Raw genomic sequence first — 21,530 nt, forward strand, 5'->3', positions numbered from 1 at the left:
GTCTCTTGGTCTTGCAGACCAGAATCGATATTTCCTGCACCATCACGAAAAAAAAGAAGACACACAGCTGACTATTATGCCCGGGTTGTCTTCTAAGCTTTTTATCAGTATTCGTTTTTTAAGCCTTGTTTAAAAAGAGTGTTATGGAAAATTCACAATTAAAAACGAAAATTTCATATCACAGGTGGGATGATTTTGCGTTTTTTTTTTCATCACTGGGCGAGATTGTGAGAGTTATTTTTAAAATTAGGCGAGTTGGTGAAAGTGGGGCGAGTTAATGGAAGTTGGGGCGAGTTTGTTGTAGGGCGAGTTGTTCTTTTTTCAGTCGTTGTTAATCCAAGAGTAGTTTTAAATCACACTCTCCTAACTTTCCAAAGGTTGAAAGAAAATTAAATTTAAAATTTTAACAATAAGAAAAAAGATATACAAACTTTAATATTTTATTAGGATTAATATTTGTTTAAAATTTTACTCTTTTTTTTAGTTGCTTAAGGAACTCATTGGTTTTCAAGTACTCAAGGGACAACCAATATTCTCGTGCCATTCGTGGCGAAGAACATGTCAAAGGGGAAAAATGAAGATAATTTAAAGGATAAAATAAAGAATTTACTAGGATTCTCAAAGGAAAAGGATAAAGCAATCACCTTTCAAAAGAGCCAAACTAAAGAAATAGTATTCACCCCAGAACGTTTGAGGGTAAAATGCTTGTTTCAAAACGCATACCTACATGTACTATCTCTTGAAAATCTCCATAGGGGTTTCAGTGCGCAACAACATTTTCATGTAATTTTTAAGGGTAACATTTTTTTTTTGTGGTGAAAATGCGTGTGGGTATTTGACTCTAGAAATAGTGTGTTATCTTTTCTTTATGGTATATACTCACTGTGATGATCAGCTAATTAGCCCTTTCTCCTTTTTTATTTGCATGATTCTTGTAGTTATTCAATTGCAGGCCATAATCTTGCCAGCGAAATGATGATTTAAGTCACCAAAGATTTTTGAAAATTGCTAAATCTCGCCAGCCGACTGACTTCATGGCGAAGTCAAATCACTATGAAAATCGGTAAAAGGGAGACAACTTGTGAATTACAAGTCTCCCAGGTAAAAAGAATGGCGACTGACAAGGAAAATCAAGATTTTTGAAACGACCCAGTACTTATACTGTCGACAATCAAATTAAATAAATACAACGGCAACTTTGAACATCCTCCGATATAACATTCAAAACTATTCAAACGGAAAACTGACCGTCTGTTAAAGTTATCATTTTACGATGATTTTTATCTGAGGATGTTGCGTAATCACTCAGCTGATTTGTTTTATTTTTATTTATTTTGAGTAGATCAAATTGTACTATTCGGTAGGTTAAGGGTGGGAATTAACGGTAGATTAATTATACTCATTGAATAAAAATTGAAATATAGAAGGTAGAAAGACAGCTGATAGATAATGTGATTGCAAACGTACGACACTCGACCAGCTGTGATCAGCAGTGGATTTTTTTTCACGACCATTTCGTTGATAGGGAAGATACAATGTATCTTTAAAAAATGATAGAAATTAGCTGTTTATCAGTTAATTAATATGTGATTGACAGATATTTTCATTCATAGGCTTACAATCTATAACGAGAATCTCATTTTACAAATACATGTAACATGATGTCCTGGACATTCAATAATGTTTTACAAAATAATGACAAGTGGTGATATAAATTAAATTCCCAGTCATGTGAAATTCATCAGGTAAACTGGAAGTCATATTTTTCTGGACATTTAAAAATAAATTGAGGCAGATACACATGAATTTAATGCATCATAATATTACTAGGCTACTCCCTCATGTCCCAAGCAACAAATTTTATTTAAACTTAAATTCAAGTTGACAGTACAAATGGTATCAATGAATAAATAACAACTATATTGTCTAAACCTTTTTATTAAGAACTTTCTATATAAACTTTTTGTACAATAACATGAAAAAACTGCAAGTATATTTTTTATTGCATATAAAACAATTTCCGTAGTGATAAGCACAAGAACACTATGCAACCGAAAAGGTAATGGAATCTCACTTCTCCAAGAAAATGACCACTTCTCCTTCTCTCTCATGGAAGGATAAGTCACTTCTTCCTCTCCAAAATCCTAGATTAGGCCCTGCAATTGTGTAGAAAAATTAGTAGCTATAATAGCTGCATACACAGGTTACAAAGCACTGTCTTCTTAGACCATTGTGCTTCAGAAATACTTTGGCGCAGAAGATTATGTTATGAAGGTTCAGCGACTTCTTAAAAAAGTGTTATTGTTTGTTACTGTATATCATAATTGTTTTTAGGCCCCTGCCGTAGCGGAGGGGGCATTAAGTTTTACCCTTGTCCGTCTGTACGTACGTACGTACGTATGTGTAAGCATACTTTCATTCCGCCAAGTATTTATTCCGGGTAGCTGTTTTTCACTAGAGAATATTGGATGTAAATAGTGTGAAAGCGTCGATCTTGATATTGTTGTTTTGTTTATATTAGACCGTTTTTTGTTTACATAAATAAATGGGTTAAAATTAAAATAATTTTCAAGGAACCAGTTTAATTAATCTGAGTCAATCTAGTAAATAATATTGATGATGACGAGGAGGATATTTTTATAACTCAAAATACTTTATCAATGATCAGGACATTGAACTTGATATAAACCAAATTTAAAGAGCAGATTTGTTCTTACATAAAGTTTCAATTATAGAAGCATCCTTTGATATTGACATAGAAGATATGATTTTATATCCAAATCGACCGAAGAGCAAATACACAGAAAAACTTCGGCAACCCAATAAATATAAATACTACAATTAGTGACAATTTAAAAGCATATGATTTTATAGATTTGCATAGAAAAATTATTTAAATCTTATTCGTTAATAAGCATTATTGTGTTATCGTGTGTTCAAAATGAGTACTAATCACTTCATCAATGTATGGATCTAAAGCACTAGTGTAATTAATCCCGGTATAAAATAACTAGTGCAATCATTCCGGTACAAAATCACTAGTGTAATCATTCCTGGTTCAAAAACGCTAGTGTGAACATTCCTTGGATGAAAACTCTCCATTTTTTATATAAATCAGCTATGCAAATTTCAAATACACTAAAAACTATTAAGTCACATTTTATATATATTTCTCCTTCAAAAAATCCTTTTTAGAACCTTATAATGACTGGTGGATGTTTTACACTGGACCCGGATAGAAAAACCTAGTGAATTTTTGGTGGATAAAAATCACTGGGGATTTTCTTCCTCCAGATAAAGTACACTGGCGGAATCAACCCACTGTTACATATGTACATTGTACATCCGTACGTCACAAAATTGGTTTCAGTTCTCTAACTTGAGTTTGCCTAAACCAAATGTTTGTTTATTGTTTTGTACATGAATTAGTCTGTTAGTTTTCTCGTTTGAATTGTTTTACATTTGTTATTTTAGGTACTTATATAGCTTACTATTTTCTATAAGTTTTACTCATTGTTGAAGGCTGTACAATGGTCTATAGTTGTTAACATCTGTGTCATTTGGTCTCTGGTGGAGAGATGTCTCCTTGGCAATCATACCACATCTTATTATTTTTATATTAGTTTTATTTGTCATGTGAAATGCTGTAATAGGATAACTATATTTGGAATATGGGATCCTTGCAAGGTCTACATGACAGTCAGACTGGGGTCACCTGACCGTGACCTGATTTCATGGATCAGTGATCAAGGTGAAGTTTTCATGGTAAGTCCATATCTTGAATACTATAAACAATAGATCACCTATATTGTAAGGTGTACATGTCTGTCTGGGAGGTTTCATTTGACCTTGACCTCTTTTCACAGTTCATTGGTCAATGTTAAGTTTCAAGGTTTTGCCCGTTTATTAGATACTATAAACAATAGGTTAACTAAATTCAGCTGACTATTTGATGTATGGAATGATTGTAAGGTGTACATGTCTGTCTGGATGGGTTCATCTGAACTTGACCTCATTTTTCATTTTTCATGGTTCATTAGTCCATGTTCATTTAAGAAAAAAATAGGTCTGTTTCTTGGATACTATAATTAAGCAAAATGCTAACCATATTAGTGAATGGTATGATTGTAAGGTGTACATGTTTGTCTGGCAGGGTTCATCTGACCTTGGCCTCATTTACATGGTTCATTGGTCAATGTTAAGTTTATGTGATTCTTGTTGTTAAACTTTCATACAGCAGACTTTCAACATAAATTCAAACATGATAAGTAAGACAGGCAAGAAATTTCACCATGTGCACTCTTGTTTCTTAATTAGATTGAAGCAAGTTTTTTATCATGTGAGGCCTCAAAACTCTAACTTGGTACCGTATTGCTATATTTTGTTAACCATGGAGATTTCTGGTTATAATATAATTTGTTATAAATGGGGTGATATAGTTTTAGAGAAACAGTGCTATTATCAAAACTCATGGTGGTTTTTGAAAATACTAGGGAGAACAATGTTTAATGCCCCTGCCACTTCTACAAAAATGTAAGTGGCAGTGGCAGGGGTGTATACTAGTGGAACCCGTTTCATAATTAGGCTGCAAGTGAGGCATTCATATTATTATACAACCACATTTAGTTTTGATTTGTACTAAATCTAATGCAGTAGTCTGCAGATTAGTACTAAAGAGCAAAATAATGCTTTATATACATGTAAGTATAATTTGTTACTTGTTCAATGTACACATTTTTTTGTTTGTTTCACTTTTGTTCATTTTTACAGGAGATAGGCCCTGAAAGTCCTGCAAATAATAGACTTAGAACAATAAGAGAGCTAAGTGATGTGGTGAAAGTTAAAAGGTTAGAGGAGGTAAGAAATTCAGTACAATCATGATGATTAAAATAGGTTGATAGAATATATATTTATATAACAAAAAATTTTTAACCAAATTTTACAGGTTTAGAATGACCCTGTTTTGTCTTTCAGTGGATACAAATGTAGATAAACTCAATGATGTAAAGAAGAAATTAATTTGCAGATGTAAACAGGGACGATTTCAGAGACCTAGGGTGGATGAAAATCTATTAATTAATTTTAAATGGCCTTAATGTGGGATTGTTTGTTACATATTTGTGTTCACTAGCTATAGGGCTTCTTGTACTTGATTAGTGATCCATAATTGACAAATGGTTCTTTTACAGAATGCAATTGAAGCATTATGGCATAGTATTAAAGATTTAGTACAGAGTACATCACCATCAGAGAGTAGAATTGTTGCCTTACATTTCCTGAAATGCCTTCTAGAAGGACAGGTAAAATGTCTTAGTTTTCAGCTTTTAAAATTTTGATATAGTAAACTCAATTATTATTCATTTACCATATTTAAAGTATAATTTTTTTGTTTGTCTAATACAAAGCAAACAGTTTTTTTTACCTTCGCAACGTTGCAAAGGGTATAATGTTTTTGACCCAGTAGTCCTGTTCTTGTCATCGCAAGTCCACAGAATTTCATGTCACTTTGTAGATAATAAGGACATACTACTTAGATGTGCTTAACGACAGGAAATTATGATTACATTTTTTTTCTAGGAGTAATGCCCCTTTGAACTTAGAATTTGACCTACAGTGTTCCCGCCTGCCCTAAATAGAAGGGCGGCCAGCCATTGGTGCCCTTACCCCCACCCTTGTGCCCTACAAAGTAAAAGAATGCACCCCTCTGCCTTTTCAAAAAAATAAAATTTCCAAATTTCATGCCTACCAGTGTTTCCGGTAAAATTGTTACCTGATTGTGCAACACTAATTAACTGACAATGGGATTAAGTTAAATACCTAGTGCTTTGGCAGTTTTATCACCTTTGTTAATGATTGTTTACTGCTAATTAGTGGATTTAAGATAATTGAACAAATACTAGATATTTAATACAGAATGAAATGTCCACATGTTATCCATTTGTAATGTTTATAAACAGCATGTACACCTGAAAAAAATTATTTCAGTAGGCATAACATAAAAAATAAAATCTTAAACAATTTTAAAGGCATACATAGTTTTGACTTGATTGGTAAAAATGTTTTGTGTCATAACCATGAGTATGAAATTTAAAGAAGAATCAAAGAAATTTGTACTTTGAACATAACAAGATTCACTTCCTGTTTTACTTCTTGTATTTTATAATCCTCCTGACATAGGAGCACTCCAACAAATTTATTTGTAACAATGATGGAGAAAAAAGTAAGTGTTTATATTTTCTGCAATATAGTATTGCATCAATATGATATGATCATCTACAGTCTCACCTGTTATATTTATAAAACTCCTTACTGAGGAGCACTATGGTGTGCACTTAAAAATACTTTTTTGTAACAATTCAAATGATAATAAATAACTCTCAATAACATATATACTATATGTTTGAACAAGTAATTAAAAATGTAGATAATTTAATTACATTAAACATTCAATTTTGCATGTATAACTCCATCTTTCAAAACTACTTGTTTACTTTTATAGACTGGTATAAATCATTAAACCAGGGCTCGACAATAACGTTTGTCCGATTGTCCGGTACCAGAGGAAAAAAAGGTCGGACAAGTAAAAGCCATACCAAGCTTGTCCGACGGGACAAGTAAAATTATTCTGTAGAAAATAAATAACATCCAACTTTGATGATCAAAGTAATAAACAAAAAACAAGAAAAGAAGATAAAAACAAATTTTAATTTGACATGTTTACTTGCGATCGATAATTTAAAACTGGTTCTTTGTCAGATACTTTATAATAGATAAAAGGCATACTATTCTCGTAAACCAGGTTCACTTTGTATATATAAGGTAACAAGACAGTTCAGCACCTGCGAGGAAACGAATTGGCACAATGTTTAATAGACATGATATAGAGTTCGGCACTGTTGGAGACATTTCGGGACCAATACAAACCTGTACATCGTTTCCATACATTATTCTGTTGCTTTATAATAAATATATGATAAATTTTATTTAGCAAAAATATCTGAAAAATAAAAATGAAGAAATAATTGACCATAAAATTCAGAAAATCATATTTGATCATATTTAGACAAACAATATTTTATTGTGTTTGAATAAACATTTTAAAATATTAAAAACAAAGCTGATGGTAATAATAATCAATATGTTATCATCATAAAAGACCAGAATACAAATGTACAAACCAAATGAGTGTAGACTGACAGGCCTACCAGACTGTGCCTGATGTGCAGAGTCTGATGAGACTTTGGCTTGATGAAAACTAAAACCTAAGTCCTGTGACTAGACATGACTAGATTCAGTTGTTCTTGACTAATATTTTTGAAAAGGATATCAAAAGATATAAATCAAATTATGTTCTATTGTTTTAATTCATTTTGTTTATTGAATCAACCTAAAATGCAAAAAAGGTTAATACAAAGGTTTTTTTTTTTGGACAAGTTACAATTCTATTCGGACAAGTAAGTTTTGGTATGTACTTGTCCTATTGGGCAAGTTGAAAAAAAAGTTATTGTTGAGGCCTGTAAAACATTGAAATTTCTGATGATTATTTTCCTTACCAAATGTACAAGTTTGTTTAGATTAACATCAAAATGATATGCTTTGCTTCATGGTAAATAATTTGATAAAAAAAATTCTTACTGGAACCAACATCAAGAACACATTAATTTCTGAATATAGTTTAAATAAAATACAACTAATGTTCTCCAGCTTAGCCTAGCAATATTCAAGGTAATTTATACTGTCCAACAGTGCCCTTAAAATCTGGGTTATAACGCTAAAGTGCCCTTTCAGACAACTAGCACCCTTCTGCCCTGAGATTCAAGCTGGAACACTGACCTAAATATACTACTGCATCAGTTTTGAGTGAAACTCCTCTGAAACCACACAACACAATTTTATGAAACTTTGTAGTTGATAGGACTTAATATGTAGATGTGTATATGCACAAGAAATTTTTATCAGTTAACTTTTGTAAGAGTTATGAGTCTGAACTTAGTAATCTGTCGAGATATTGTTTGTCCAGTGACAATGTAGGGGTGTGCTCACAAACAATCTTTCATTAAGAAAAGGAAATAAGTTTAATCACTTACTACTTACGATCAATTGAAAGAAAGATGGATGAGAGTGTAGTGCCAATAGTTAGCAGAATGTATTACATGTATTACTTCTTTGGTTCTTTCAATTTATTAATGAGATTTTTACTTGTTATCATTTCAGTACCAGTATTTAGGGATCCTGAGAGCTTTCTTTTTCCATGTCATTGAAAGTTTAACAGTACCAAGTGATACAGCATACAGGTATTTATATAGATGTATTTTACATCATGTACATATATACAATTAGAGGAGAAATTGTAACTGGAATGTATATTTCTTTCTAAAGTCATTTATACAGTATCAAATATTTTACATGATTATTCTTTACAACAAGGTTATATTTCTATCATGGCAGATGTCACATTACTATGAAATATTTGCATCCTCTTATACCGTAATCTTGATTTCTGACTAGGTCACAATGACTTACCTGGTAGGCTGATAAGTAATATTTATATTTTTTATTGTATTTTTGGACTGATAAATTTTTTCCAGCCAGTAAGTCCATGCATTTCATTGACAAGTTTAGGCTGATAAGTAATATTTATATTTTTTATTGTATTTTTGGACTGATAAATTTTTTCCAGCCAGTAAGTCCATGCATTTCATTGACAAGTTTAAATGGAAGGACATAATGGATGGACAAAATAACTAGTCAACATGGTATATATAACGGGCAACAGTTTACCTCATGTTCAAATCTCGTAATTTGAATATTCAAATCAAATGAAAACATCTGAGGGAATATCATACCCTCCAAAAGAAGTGTGGTAGAGTGCATCAGCATGATAAGTGTCTCCTGCTAGGCATGCATTTCCTCCCATGTAGATCAAGGCTTAGTCAAAATGTCACAATGGGGAAAGGGCATGATCAGTTAATTTATAGATCAGACTATTATAAGTCTTTGAGATGGCACATGCCCTAGACATCATTAATGATTTGCATATATTTTTGAAAGTGTTATTGTATTACCTGTACATGATTTGTCTCTTTAATGTGGATGATATTCTTCGTAAGGAGTAAAATGTGCAGTAAATTTAAGGGGAATCACTAATGGTAAGTCCATGATATTTGGTATGTAGTTTGTATAGACATGGCCACATCTCTGTGTCAACATTTTATTTGCTATTTTAGGTTGGATTTGTTGTTAATTCTGAGTGAACATGGAAGAAATTTACATGAGTTTGAAGAAGATGCAGGTACAAATATAGAAATTTGTTTAAGATTAAATGATTGTCTACAAATAATGGGCATAAAGTCATTGGGAATGGACCAATGCTGAAACAGTGTCACATTTTGGGAACATCATGGTTTTATGTGTTTATTATGTGATGCATCATTTATGAAGATGCTAAGACTATCAAACATATTGACTGGTCAAATATTAAGTTTCTAAATCTGTCAATTTCAGACATATATTTTCTACATTTGTTTCACTGTTCCCCAATTTTGAACTTCATAAAAGATCTAAAGAAGTTTTCCAACACTTTCATTTTATTAGTCTTTAGTATGATAGTTCTTCTAGCCTCATTAAAACCCATATTTCCATGAAAAACAGCTAATTCCCTAGTTTTAAAAGTTTTAAAATTTAAAAGCTAAGAAATCTGTTAAATGATTTGTCAATTATTGGTGTGTACAATATCACTTTTTTATGATTCTACCACAAAATGGACAGGCCATATAGTTTCTTCTACTTCTTTCTTTTGTTCTTTCTGTCTACCCTAAATATTATGTCCAGACTAGATATTTATACAGATAAATGGAGAGAGGGTAAACTTCAAGAAGACAGCAACTCAATAATGCAAGTTTGCCAAAACAGACATCTAGAGTTCACCACGAGACTGTCAAAGATAAATAAATAACTTGACCATTTAGGCAAGCTTTAAATCAATTGACTGTATACAATTTTGAATGAATTCCTCAGAAATGGCTTGGATTCTGACACCCACACCAAAGTCTTAAGTTAGCAAAAACCTAAATAATGAGCCTCGAACACAGACAATATTAATGATTTTTGACAGTCACTTATGGCAGGATTGAGTTTTCAACAGTCCTCTGATTTATGACATGTATGTAGACAAACTATATACTAGAAAACTCTTCAGTGAAAACAAATCCCCCAAAAAGTACTGAATTCAATGACAACCGTATCAGCATAGCTACATAAAAAATAATCCTATATAATCTTTAAAAATACGATAATGAAAAGACCTGTTTTAGGGTTGAAGTGATAACTGAGATAGAAAGATTTCAATTAACACTGTCAGATGATTTTCAATTAACACTGTCAGATGATTTTCAAATAATTATTGAAGGACCTTTTCTGCTTAAATGGATGCCACAAGTAGTATTGTCACCAGGGAAGATAAAGGAATATTTAGAACTTATTGACAATGTTATCAAGTTTAATGCTGCTTACTTAGATGAACCTGTGGTCTCGGGAATAGTGAAGTAAGTTAAATTGAAGATAGAATCAATTGACCAAAAAAAAAACATTGTAAGAATTGACCAAAGTACGTGTAAATTTACATACCTACAAACATTAGGAAACCTTATGCAGAATTAACTGTGTGTGTAATATTTAAAAGGTTGATTAGTTCAGTGACATCTTTCATAAATCATTTGTTTGTGCACATGGGCAGTGGCATTTGTGTATTTTATCATTGTTCTATTATTAACAATAGAAAATACCAAGAAGAATCCTTATTAATTCTTTCAGAGAAGCAAGACAAGTATCATATTGTGCTGAAAATTTAGTAATAGCCTTGTAAAATTATAGGGGAGTAAACAAAGAGTAAAAAACATCATTTAATCTTTATACATAGAAATTATATTGGTAATCAGAAGTAAAACAATGCCTTTTCATACATTAAATAAAGTACTTAGTTTCAACACATTTGCAATTGCTTTGATAGGAGCAGATGACCAACTCATAATAATTGGTATTGCATGCAATTGAATAACTCATATACAATATTCTATTATTTTTAACAGACAGACATGCATGGTGACAAATAAAGGTAACTCAGAAGAAATAAATAAGGTAAGAATGATTTGGGATTACTTAACTTGGGATATTTATCTTTGGTGGCCTAAATGACCATCTGATCAGTAACGCTTCACTGTATTCAATCAAGAACACCAATTGTAAAATGATAGTAAATTATTTAGAATTTATTGTGTAATTTACTATCATTTTGTTTGTCCTGCATTGCACTGTGAACACTTTTCATCAGTGAGCATTTGTCTAATAATACAGCCATCTTGATATGACTTTTTTTGCTGGAGTTACTGGACTTTGATCATATTTTGGTCTATTGTAGTACTCTACTCTCCTGAGACTGTTTGTCTGAAAGTCTTCACAATTCATCATGTGTAGTTTACCATTTTATAGAACCCTTTTTATTTGACAAATCTTCCAGGAGTTATGGGACTTGAGCATAAGACCAGTTGTAGCATAATGTCACATTGTGAATGCTACTGCTCTGAGACCATGTCCATATACTTTTATACTGTTCTGCCATTTTAATATAACTTGCACATATAACTTTGCACAAGTTATGGTACTTTGAATATTTTTGGCCTATTGGCACATAAAGGCACTTCGAGACCTTTTGACCTACAGCTATTTGGATTGTGATTCATTATGTGCTGTTGACCATACTATATTGTCATTATGATTTCGTGATCTTTACATGAGCTGTTGAAATATTTTGTAAAATTTGACATGTTATTGCATGTAATAGATTTGGTGCTTTGTTTTATAAGTATGATAATTTATATCCTGGTAGTAAATACAGTACAATATACTGTCAATATCATTTAAGTTTAAGGTAAAATATATTAATCTTTATTACATTGTTAATGTCTGTAGTTGTTCCACAGTCTACCTGTAAAATTATTAAATTGCAGATTGGAGATTTCGCAGTAGAATAACAATATTTTGAGAATTAAGAGGTAGAAATATTAAAAAAAGGAAGGAATCCAATAAATAAAAATAAGATGATGAATAAGTGGTAAAACAATAGATGTTTTTTATTCCCAATTATTTTGTTTTTGGCTAGGTAGCATGCACAAAGATTGAATTCAGAATCACTATAAAATTTAATTCATAAATTTTCTGTATAGGATTCAACTTTGTAATATCAACTCATTAATTTTTCAAACTGGTATATACGTTGAAGACATTGATTCACTCATTCACATTATTTTCTGGTTATAGGGTTGTTTGGATGTACTGAATACTGTACTATGTTACAATGATTCACTCATTCACTTTATTATCTGATTATAGGGTTGTTTGGATGTACTGAATACTGTACTGTGTTACATTGATTTACTCAATCACTTTATTATCTGGTTATAGGGTTGTTTGGATGTACTGAATACTGTACGTTGTTACAATGATTCACTCATTCACTTTATTATCTGATTATAGGGTTGTTTGGACGTACTGAATACTGTACTGTGTGACAATGATTCACTCATTCACTTTATTATCTGATTATAGGGTTGTTTGGATGTACTGAATACTGTACTATGTTACAATGATTCACTCATTCACTTTATTATCTGATTATAGGGTTGTTTGGATGTACTGAATACTGTACTGTGTGACAATGATTCACTCATTCACTTTATTATCTGATTATAGGGTTGTTTGGATGTACTGAATACTGTACTGTATGACAATGATTCACTCATTCACTTTATTATCTGATTATAGGGTTGTTTGGATGTACTGAATACTGTACTATGTTACATTGATTTACTCAATCACATTATTATCTGATTATAGGGTTGTTTGGATGTACTGAATACTGTACTGTGTGACAATGATTCACTCATTCACTTTATTATCTGATTATAGGGTTGTTTGGATGTACTGAATACTGTACTGTGTGACAATGATTCACTCATTCACTTTATTATCTGATTATAGGGTTGTTTGGATGTACTGAATACTGTACTGTGTGACAATGATTCACTCATTCACTTTATTATCTGATTATAGGGTTGTTTGGATGTACTGAATACTGTACTGTGTGACAATGATTCACTCATTCACTTTATTATCTGATTATAGGGTTGTTTGGATGTACTGAATACTGTACTGTGTGACAATGATTCACTCATTCACTTTATTATCTGATTATAGGGTTGTTTGGATGTACTGAATACTGTACTGTGTGACAATGATTCACTCATTCACTTTATTATCTGATTATAGGGTTGTTTGGATGTACTGAATACTGTACTGTGTGACAATGATTCACTCATTCACTTTATTATCTGATTATAGGGTTGTTTGGATGTACTGAATACTGTACTGTGTTACAGTTTTTTGCCTACAGAATGCTTAGATTACTTCATTGCTGCCTTATGTCGCATGGTCAATATGGCACATTTTTGTCAGTCAAGCTGGGATGTAAGTAATGTTTGTATTAAAATCAGTACTTAAATAAAAAAAAATGTGTGGAAAACAGAAAAAAACCGAGGCATACAGAATGAACCAACAAGCAAACACTAACAATCATTAAATAGTGTTGACAAAACAATCACCACTTGAAAGGTATTGTTAGTTTATACTCCCAAGGGATAAAAATCTATTAGCTAGAGGGATCTTAATTATATTTATGCTCTGTCTAAGATTGAAGGGGACATTGTATTTTTAGGTATGTGTGTTCGTCAATCTGTCATAAATAATGTTAAAGTTTTGGTGTAAGGTTATTTACCATAAAATTGTAGCCACATCAACTTCAAACTTATTAATCATGCTCATAATGATGTGAACATTAAAATATATCCCATAATAGGGTTTTGACACAGATTTCATTGTGGTTGAACATGTTTGTTAAATTTGTAGGAGATATTAAAAGCAGGGAAAAGCCTTTATAACACTTACAAAATCTCCATAGTCATTATTTATATGTCTACATAGATAACTGTATACCTTATAACTAGTAATAAATTTGTTGCTTGTTTCTTTATGAATATCCTGACTTTTTCTTTCATTTTGTAGTTGATGAGGAAGTTATTAGGAACTCACCTAGGCCATAGTACTATTTACACCATGTGTTGTATGTTGCAAAACAAGTAAGAATATCATTAGGCTTAATTCTAATATTTTTGTTTTGCCTGTGACGAAAATCACAGAATGGAAGACATAGGGATTACTATCCTGCAGCAGCGGCGGTGTAAACTTTTTGTATAAATTCCGAAGGGAAAAGACCTGGATGCTTCATATCTTGTATGCAGATACCTAATGTTACAAAGTTTCCATCTGTCATATGTCCATGGTCCTTGACCTCATTTTCATGGTTCAGCGACTAATTGAAAAAAAATTTATAGTTTTTTGTAATGTGAATTTCTCACATATTATGAGTAATAGGATAACTATATTTTATATATGGGTTCCTTGCAATGTCTACATGTCCAGCAGACAGGGTTCACCTGACCTCCACTTTTTTCATGGATCAGTGATCAAGGTTAAAGTTACATGATAATGTCCGTTTCTCAAATACTATAAGCAGTAGGTCAAGTATATGTGGTGTATGGAATGATTGTAATGGGTACATATCAGTCTGGTAGGTTTCATCTGACCTTGACCTCATTTTCATGTTTCATTGGTGAATGTTGAGTTGTTGTGGTTTTGTCTGTTTTATCAAATACTAGTATAAGTAATAGTTGAACTTTACTTTGTGTATGGAATGATTGTAGGGTTTAAATGTCTGTCTGGTAGGGATCATCTGACTTTGACCTCATTTTCATGGTTCATTGGTTGATGTTTAGTTTTCCTGGTTAAGTCTGTTTCTTAGATATTATAAGCAATAGGTTAACTATATATGGTGCATGAAATGATTGTTAGGTGTACATATCTGTCTGTCATGTATCATCTGGCCTTGACCTTATTTTCATGGTTCAATGGTCAATGTTAAGTTTTCACAGTTTGGTTTGTTTCTTTGATTGCATTTTCGTAGATATTTGATTTTTTGGTTCTGTCAAAGTCTGCATACAAGCCTATAAACAATTTGGAATTTGTTTAACATTTAAATTTGAGGTTTCACTGTACCCATGAAATCCACGAAAATCAGTATCCCACAAAAAGTAATGAAGTACAGAAACAGCATTGTTTTTGAGATAATCAAGAGAATATGATAAAATAAGTAGAGGTACCACCATTTTCATACCGATATTAAATAATACCTGCTGTTTGACTCATAAAGATATGATTGGCTTAATCTTTGTACCTGCTGAAGCGCCAACCGATACTATAAATGGTTGGCAGATATTATGCAAATATCAATTATAAAAGTCACAGTATTAAACTGTTATGAAAGTCCAAACTTTGTAAAATTAGAAACAAGATTTGTTTAGATAAATAAAAGCAGCTTTATTAAAAGCTAATACCATTAATAATAGTTATTAATTATTATAAATAAATTACAATATATGTGAAATAACTTGCAGTGTGTGCAAAAATACCTGAATAATAAAATACTGTGAACTGTCAAATCAGGTGTTCAGTCTCAACTCTAATTTGAAACTGACTATATTTTATGAAGCTAAAAATAGTACATGTGTACACAAATGTGAAAGTGAACCAACGTGGCCTTCTAGTTGACAAGTAGGATTTGGGATAATTCTAACTTTATAAAAGGATAAATATGGATTAAATAGGATGCATTAATAACGTCTGAATAAGGTAATTATGTTGTTACTATGAAAGATCATTCCGCATAATAAGCAAGTGTACAAAAGTGAAAATAAGTATGACCCACTTTTGCAGAAAATATATGCCGGGAAATACGAATGAAATGAATGCTAAAAATGTTACTGTAAATAATCGAGGCACAACACCTGCAAACCCCAAAAAGGTATGTTAGGGTCTGTTGGTAATGCTATATTATTTAAGAGTTGTTCAAATCTCTTTTGAAGATGATAATAATAAAAATACTGATTATATTGGTATTATTATTAAGACTAGAGTCAGGGAAAAATAGAAAAAAAGTAACTATTTGAATGAAGTTCTTCTTAGATTTGGCCAGTTTCACGTATTGAGTTATGAGAAAAAAATTTAATGATTTAATTTTTGTGAATAAAATGCCACAAAATAGAAATAGAGTAAGAATGTGTGATGAAAAAATAATGGTACGAAGTTACATGTATTAGTATTTCCAAACAGGCGACAACCAATTGACCATGAGTTATTACGTGGTGCTGTTTTTTTCATTGGAATGGCTCTTTGGGGCTGTAAGAAAGTGCCATCATTAAAACACACGGCTTCATCTGTGCTTCCTTCATTTCTACAGGTATGTCTAATATATTGGGACAATATCATTTTTACAATGGGTAGTCATTTTGCACCTAAATCCATCAATGGTTTTAAATCTTAGAACCTTCTGTTACAATTTCATGCACAAACCACCCAAATATTACATCATCTCTACATTAGTCAGACATGAAATGACATGCAATATATTTTTCAATCCTCTAGAAGAAGTCACTTTAAATGTGTAATGTATGTAATGTCATGGCTATTCCTTTTAAATTTGACTTTTATATCTCATAAGATTAGAGCATCAAAATAGCCTGAATGCCTTAGGAGTGCAGGTAAATTTGCTGTTATTTTCCCCAAGAGAATTGAGAAATACCTTCACACATACTTTTGTCTAAAGTGAAGGTTGTAAGTTATTTCTGTATAAAAAGAATTTCAAGATACTTTTCTAGGTATATATGTAATGAGGTAAAATCAAATAGCCTTCACCATTATTGAAATCTTGTAAAATTTTCTGAACAGGTGCTATCAACGAACAGTTACATGGTTGGACATGAAGTAATATTAAGTGTACAGAGACTATTGAAAAAGTATGGTAAAGAATTACAGTATGTCACCTGGAACTGTATACTGGATATTATGGAAAGTCTTCTCAAATTATTTGAGGTATATTATAAAACTAAATTAGGAAATTCCAATATTGTTGTAACTCTTCTAGTATACATGATTTTATACCCAAGTATCCGACTTGTAAACTAGTATCTACGGTAATATTTGTGTAGAATTTTTTATCTTGAAATGGCAAAATGAGTAAAAGTCAAATATAACAGAAAGGTTCCTTGTGACTTTAATAGTCTATTTGATTATGATTGGTCAACCATAGTGGTTTTTACATTGATGCTAATCTGACAGTCAAAATGGCCACCAGCATCAACTACGTTGGAGTCAAAAGTAAAATCTGTAGCAATATCTTTTTAAGCACTGCTGATCAGGTCAATTTCATGCAGTGATGAGCAGATCTGTCGTACTGAGGTATATCATAGTACTTGTAGAGTCTTCTAGTAAGATTCCATGCAGTGGTATATCTTTGATCAATGAACCTAATATAACTCTGAGCATGCTTGGTAATTTTACCATAGTCACGTTGTTATTTAGAACTGTAAATAAGTACAACCATATTATCTCCCAATCTTTAGGAAGATAAGAGTCTTTTAAGGAAAGACTTCCTTTTGAACCCCCTCTTTTTGACAGACTAAGCATAGACAAACATGAAGGGTGTTCAAAAGGAAGTCTTGCCAATTTAATGTTTTGTTTCTATCAATTTATTTTAGAAATTATAATGAATTTTTTTTTTATCACCTACCTTGTTTCATTCTTCATAATGTGCTTAATTTCTGTATTTTATAAGGATTATGTATGGAAAACATGATAATGAGAACAGGAAGAAGATTATACTATAGAACTTTGAAACAACATTTTGAAAACTAGGGTTGGAGAACATTTTTTTTTTTATATATTTGAATGTTAATTGCATTATAATATTTAAGTTTGCCTCTGTGAGTAAAAATCTATACTGTTATTTGAGCCACCACAATATTAAAACAAGTGAATCACCTAAATATGTAAATTTTTTGCTATATTAGGCATGGAAATCAGGGATTAACCTTGGATTTCTTGTTTAGGTCATATAAATTTTCACCATTTTTTTTATAATAATTTCCAATGAAATAATATACATTTTAAAGTTATTTACTGATTTTAAGGAGCATGCATACTAGATTTTGTCAATTGCAGTGGCATTTCATACTTTTGATTATCTTTTGAAAATCCAAATCTTTCTTACTGCAATGATTAGAGGTTGAAAAAGTTAGATGTATCATATTCTTGTAGAGTCTCCAAGTGAGATTCCAGTCAATGATATATCTGTGATCAATAATGTTGCTTTTCTCTGAGCAAGTAAGAATGATAAAGCCAAGTTTTAAAAATGATATAGGTATGGTATGGATGTGGGATATACTTCAATTAGATGGCAATCCATGAATTTTGTAACAGATTACACAACTTTGGTATTAATGATTGATTTAATATTTGGAATTGGAACTTTATTTTGATGAGTTGTACCATATTAGTGATTTTAGATCTGCCAGGTAGTCACTTCCTATTTGTTGATACTTTAAAAATTTTATAAGATCAATTAATCATGGAATGTGTTGTAACATGTGACTAAACTTGATGAATTGTACTGTGTAAACTTAGAAGTAATTTTCTGTATGACGATACTTTGTTTTTTTCATATACCCAATGAACACTCCGATCTTAATTGACTATGATTGCCAGTTTCCTACATAAGGTTGTGGTTCTCTCAGGGTAATAAGGCTTCCTCAACAAATAGAAACTGATCACCATGATATAGCCAAGGTTGTTGAACACTGCATTAAACACTTAATAACCAATCAATTAATCTATGATCAATTAACTGGAAAGATTAGCATGCAGTGATGACATATCGTCGTGTTAAGATGTTCATTGTTTGTGTAGAGACTAAGTAGACTCCATACAATGATCTGTTTATGATCAGTTTAAAGCACTTAAATTGTCTGAGCATGCTCTTAGCTTTACATAAGCTACTTTATTTCACTATCTACAGAAATTTCAAAGGAATTTGAGTATAGTTAATACCTGATTTGACAATCACAAACAAGTCATAATGACTAAGAAGGGACATGACTTTTGATGGGACATTGACAGCTGTTGCTAAGGATGAGTGGAGGTTGGTGATTCTCTCAGGTTATAAAGGCTTGTCAGTAGAAACTCTTCGCCATGATATAGCCAAGGGTGCCGAAAGTGGCTTTAAACACCAACAACCAATCAATTAATCTATGGATAGATAAGCATGCAGTGATGACATGTTGTCGTGTTAAGATGTTCATTGTTTGTGTAGAGACTAAGTAGACTCCATACAATGATCTGTCTATGATCAGTTTAAATTAAATTGTCTGAGCATGCTCCTAGAGTTTAAACATATCTAACAAATTGTAAAAATATTCAGCTTATCTTATATGAGATATGAGTGTGCTTCAGATTTATATAGACAGAGGATGGACTACCAATGAAATACTGAGAAATAACCAATGTGCAAAAGGAACAATTCTTTTATTACTGTTTTTTATCTCGCCTGCAAAGAAATTTGCGGAAGCGAAAAGCAAGGTATATGTGTTGCATTTCCGGCAGTAATGTATGGCGACATCAACAGTTGTTAAGTTTTCTTCTTAAGTTAGTTTGATAGGAACTACTTGTGATAGATCAATGATATTTTCTATAAAGTTGCATTACTATCAGTACATATCAGTTTGACAACTATTTCGGTCATGGTCCAGTGACTTTGAATTAATTAGCAATGTTGCCCATCAGATTGTTTTTTCTTCCAATTTTCTGCTGACAGGCAAGATGTATCTCTGTGTCGACAGTTTATTCATCTTGACAGTTGCTGGAAAGATTTTGAATAATGAACTAAATAGCTCACACATAACAGTAAAATCAAGATAATATCTAGCATTGTTATCAACAGTTCAAGAAAGAAGATATTGAATGCCAGTATACATATTCTGTAATGAGACTTTTTTAAATGGACAAATGTCTTTCACTGTTGCAATAAAAGCAATCATTTTTCTTTGAACTAGAATTAATTATGCTGTGATGATGAATATTATGGTATTCTGGGGAGAAAGTTATTGTACGTGTAGAGACTGGATTGCTAGACTGCACATCAATTTTATATGTGAACGTTCATAATACCTGAGAAATTTCTTTACCTTCTAAATTAGTTCTGCTGTCAGATCAGTAACTATACAAGTCAACAATATTATTTGGAATGTGAATTCTTTTTACATATTAACATAACAGTGTTTTGTATCTGAATTTTTGTCGAGCCTGCGACTTCTGTTGCAGAAAGCTCGACATAGGGATAGTGATCCGGCGGCTTCGTTAACTAACTACTTTAAAAGCTTTATATTTTAGAAGGTGGAAGACCTGGATGCTTCATACTTTGTTTATAGATGCCTTATGTTATGAAGTTTCTGTCTGTCATGTGTCCATTGTCCTTGACCTTATTTTCATGGTTCAGTGGCTACTTGAAAAAAAAGTTCATATTTTTTGTAATGTTAATTTCTCTCTTATTATGAGTAATAGGTAAACTATATTTAGAATGTGCGTACCTTGCAAGGTTCTCATGCCTGTCAGACAGTTTTCATCTGACCTTGACCTCATTTCATGTATCAATGAACAAGGTTAAGTTTTCATGGTCAAGTCCATATATCAGATACTATAAGCAATTGGTCTACTATATTTGGTGTATGGCATGATTGTAAGGTGTACATGTCCAACTGGCAGATGTCAGCTGACCTTGACCTCATTTTCATGGTTCAGTGGTTAAAGTTAAGTTGTGTTTTTGTCTGTTTTTCTTAATCTATATGCAATAGGTCAACTATATTTGGTGTGTGCAAATATTTTATGATGAACATGTCATTCTGGCAGGTTTTATTTGACCTTGACCTCATTTTCACGGTTCATTGCTCATTGTTAAGTTTTTGTGTTTTGATCTGTTTTTCTTAAACTATAAGCAATAGGTCAACTATATTTGGTGTATGGAATGATTGTAAGGTGTATATTTCTGTTGGCAGGTATCATCTGACCTTGACCTCATTTTTATGGTTCATTGGTCAATGTTAAGTTTTCATAGTTGTTTGTTTCTTAGATACTATAAGCAATAGGTCAACTATATTTAGTGTATGGAATGATTGTAAGATGTATATGTCTGTCTTGCAGGTATCATCTGACCTTGACCTCATTTTTATGGTTCATTGGTCAATGTTAAGTTTTCATAGTTAAGTTTGTTTCTTAGATACTATAAACAATATGTCAAACTATATTTAATGAATAGATTGATTGTAGGTATACATGTCTGTTAGGCATGGTTCATCTGCCCTTGACCTCGTTTTCATGGTTCATTGGTCAATGTTAAGTTTTCCTGGTTAAGTTTGATTCTTAGAAACTATAAGTATTAGGTCAACTATATTTGGTGAATAGAATGATTGTAAGGTGTACATGTATTTCCAGTTTGGTTTATCTAACCTTGACCTCATTTTCTCGGATCATGTTAA

The 21,530-nt window shown here is 31.8% G+C and overlaps 1 protein-coding gene across 4 annotated transcripts in view; it reads left to right on the forward strand.

Annotated features, from left to right (window-relative positions):
- Positions 1–520: 520 nt before the first annotated feature.
- Positions 521–21,530, forward strand: part of LOC127709180 (tuberin-like) — a 57,566-nt gene continuing 36,556 nt past the window's right edge. For all 4 annotated transcript variants that reach the window (XR_007985538.1, XM_052214546.1, XM_052214547.1 and 1 more), the window contains exons 1-11: positions 521–696; positions 4,771–4,857; positions 5,190–5,300; positions 8,215–8,294; positions 9,228–9,292; positions 10,409–10,544; positions 11,088–11,136; positions 13,396–13,521; positions 14,116–14,189; positions 16,279–16,405; positions 16,894–17,037. Coding sequence is in view for 3 of the 4 variants with exons in the window: in XM_052214546.1 (XP_052070506.1) it covers positions 559–696; positions 4,771–4,857; positions 5,190–5,300; positions 8,215–8,294; positions 9,228–9,292; positions 10,409–10,544; positions 11,088–11,136; positions 13,396–13,521; positions 14,116–14,189; positions 16,279–16,405; positions 16,894–17,037 (1,137 nt within the window). In the remaining variant the exon portion in view is untranslated. The remainder of the gene's footprint in view (positions 697–4,770; positions 4,858–5,189; positions 5,301–8,214; positions 8,295–9,227; positions 9,293–10,408; positions 10,545–11,087; positions 11,137–13,395; positions 13,522–14,115; positions 14,190–16,278; positions 16,406–16,893; positions 17,038–21,530) is intronic.

This window comes from Mytilus californianus, unplaced genomic scaffold (genome assembly GCF_021869535.1).
Source record: "Mytilus californianus isolate M0D057914Y unplaced genomic scaffold, xbMytCali1.0.p SCAF_7, whole genome shotgun sequence".
NCBI classification, from domain to species: Eukaryota; Metazoa; Mollusca; class Bivalvia; order Mytilida; family Mytilidae; genus Mytilus; species Mytilus californianus.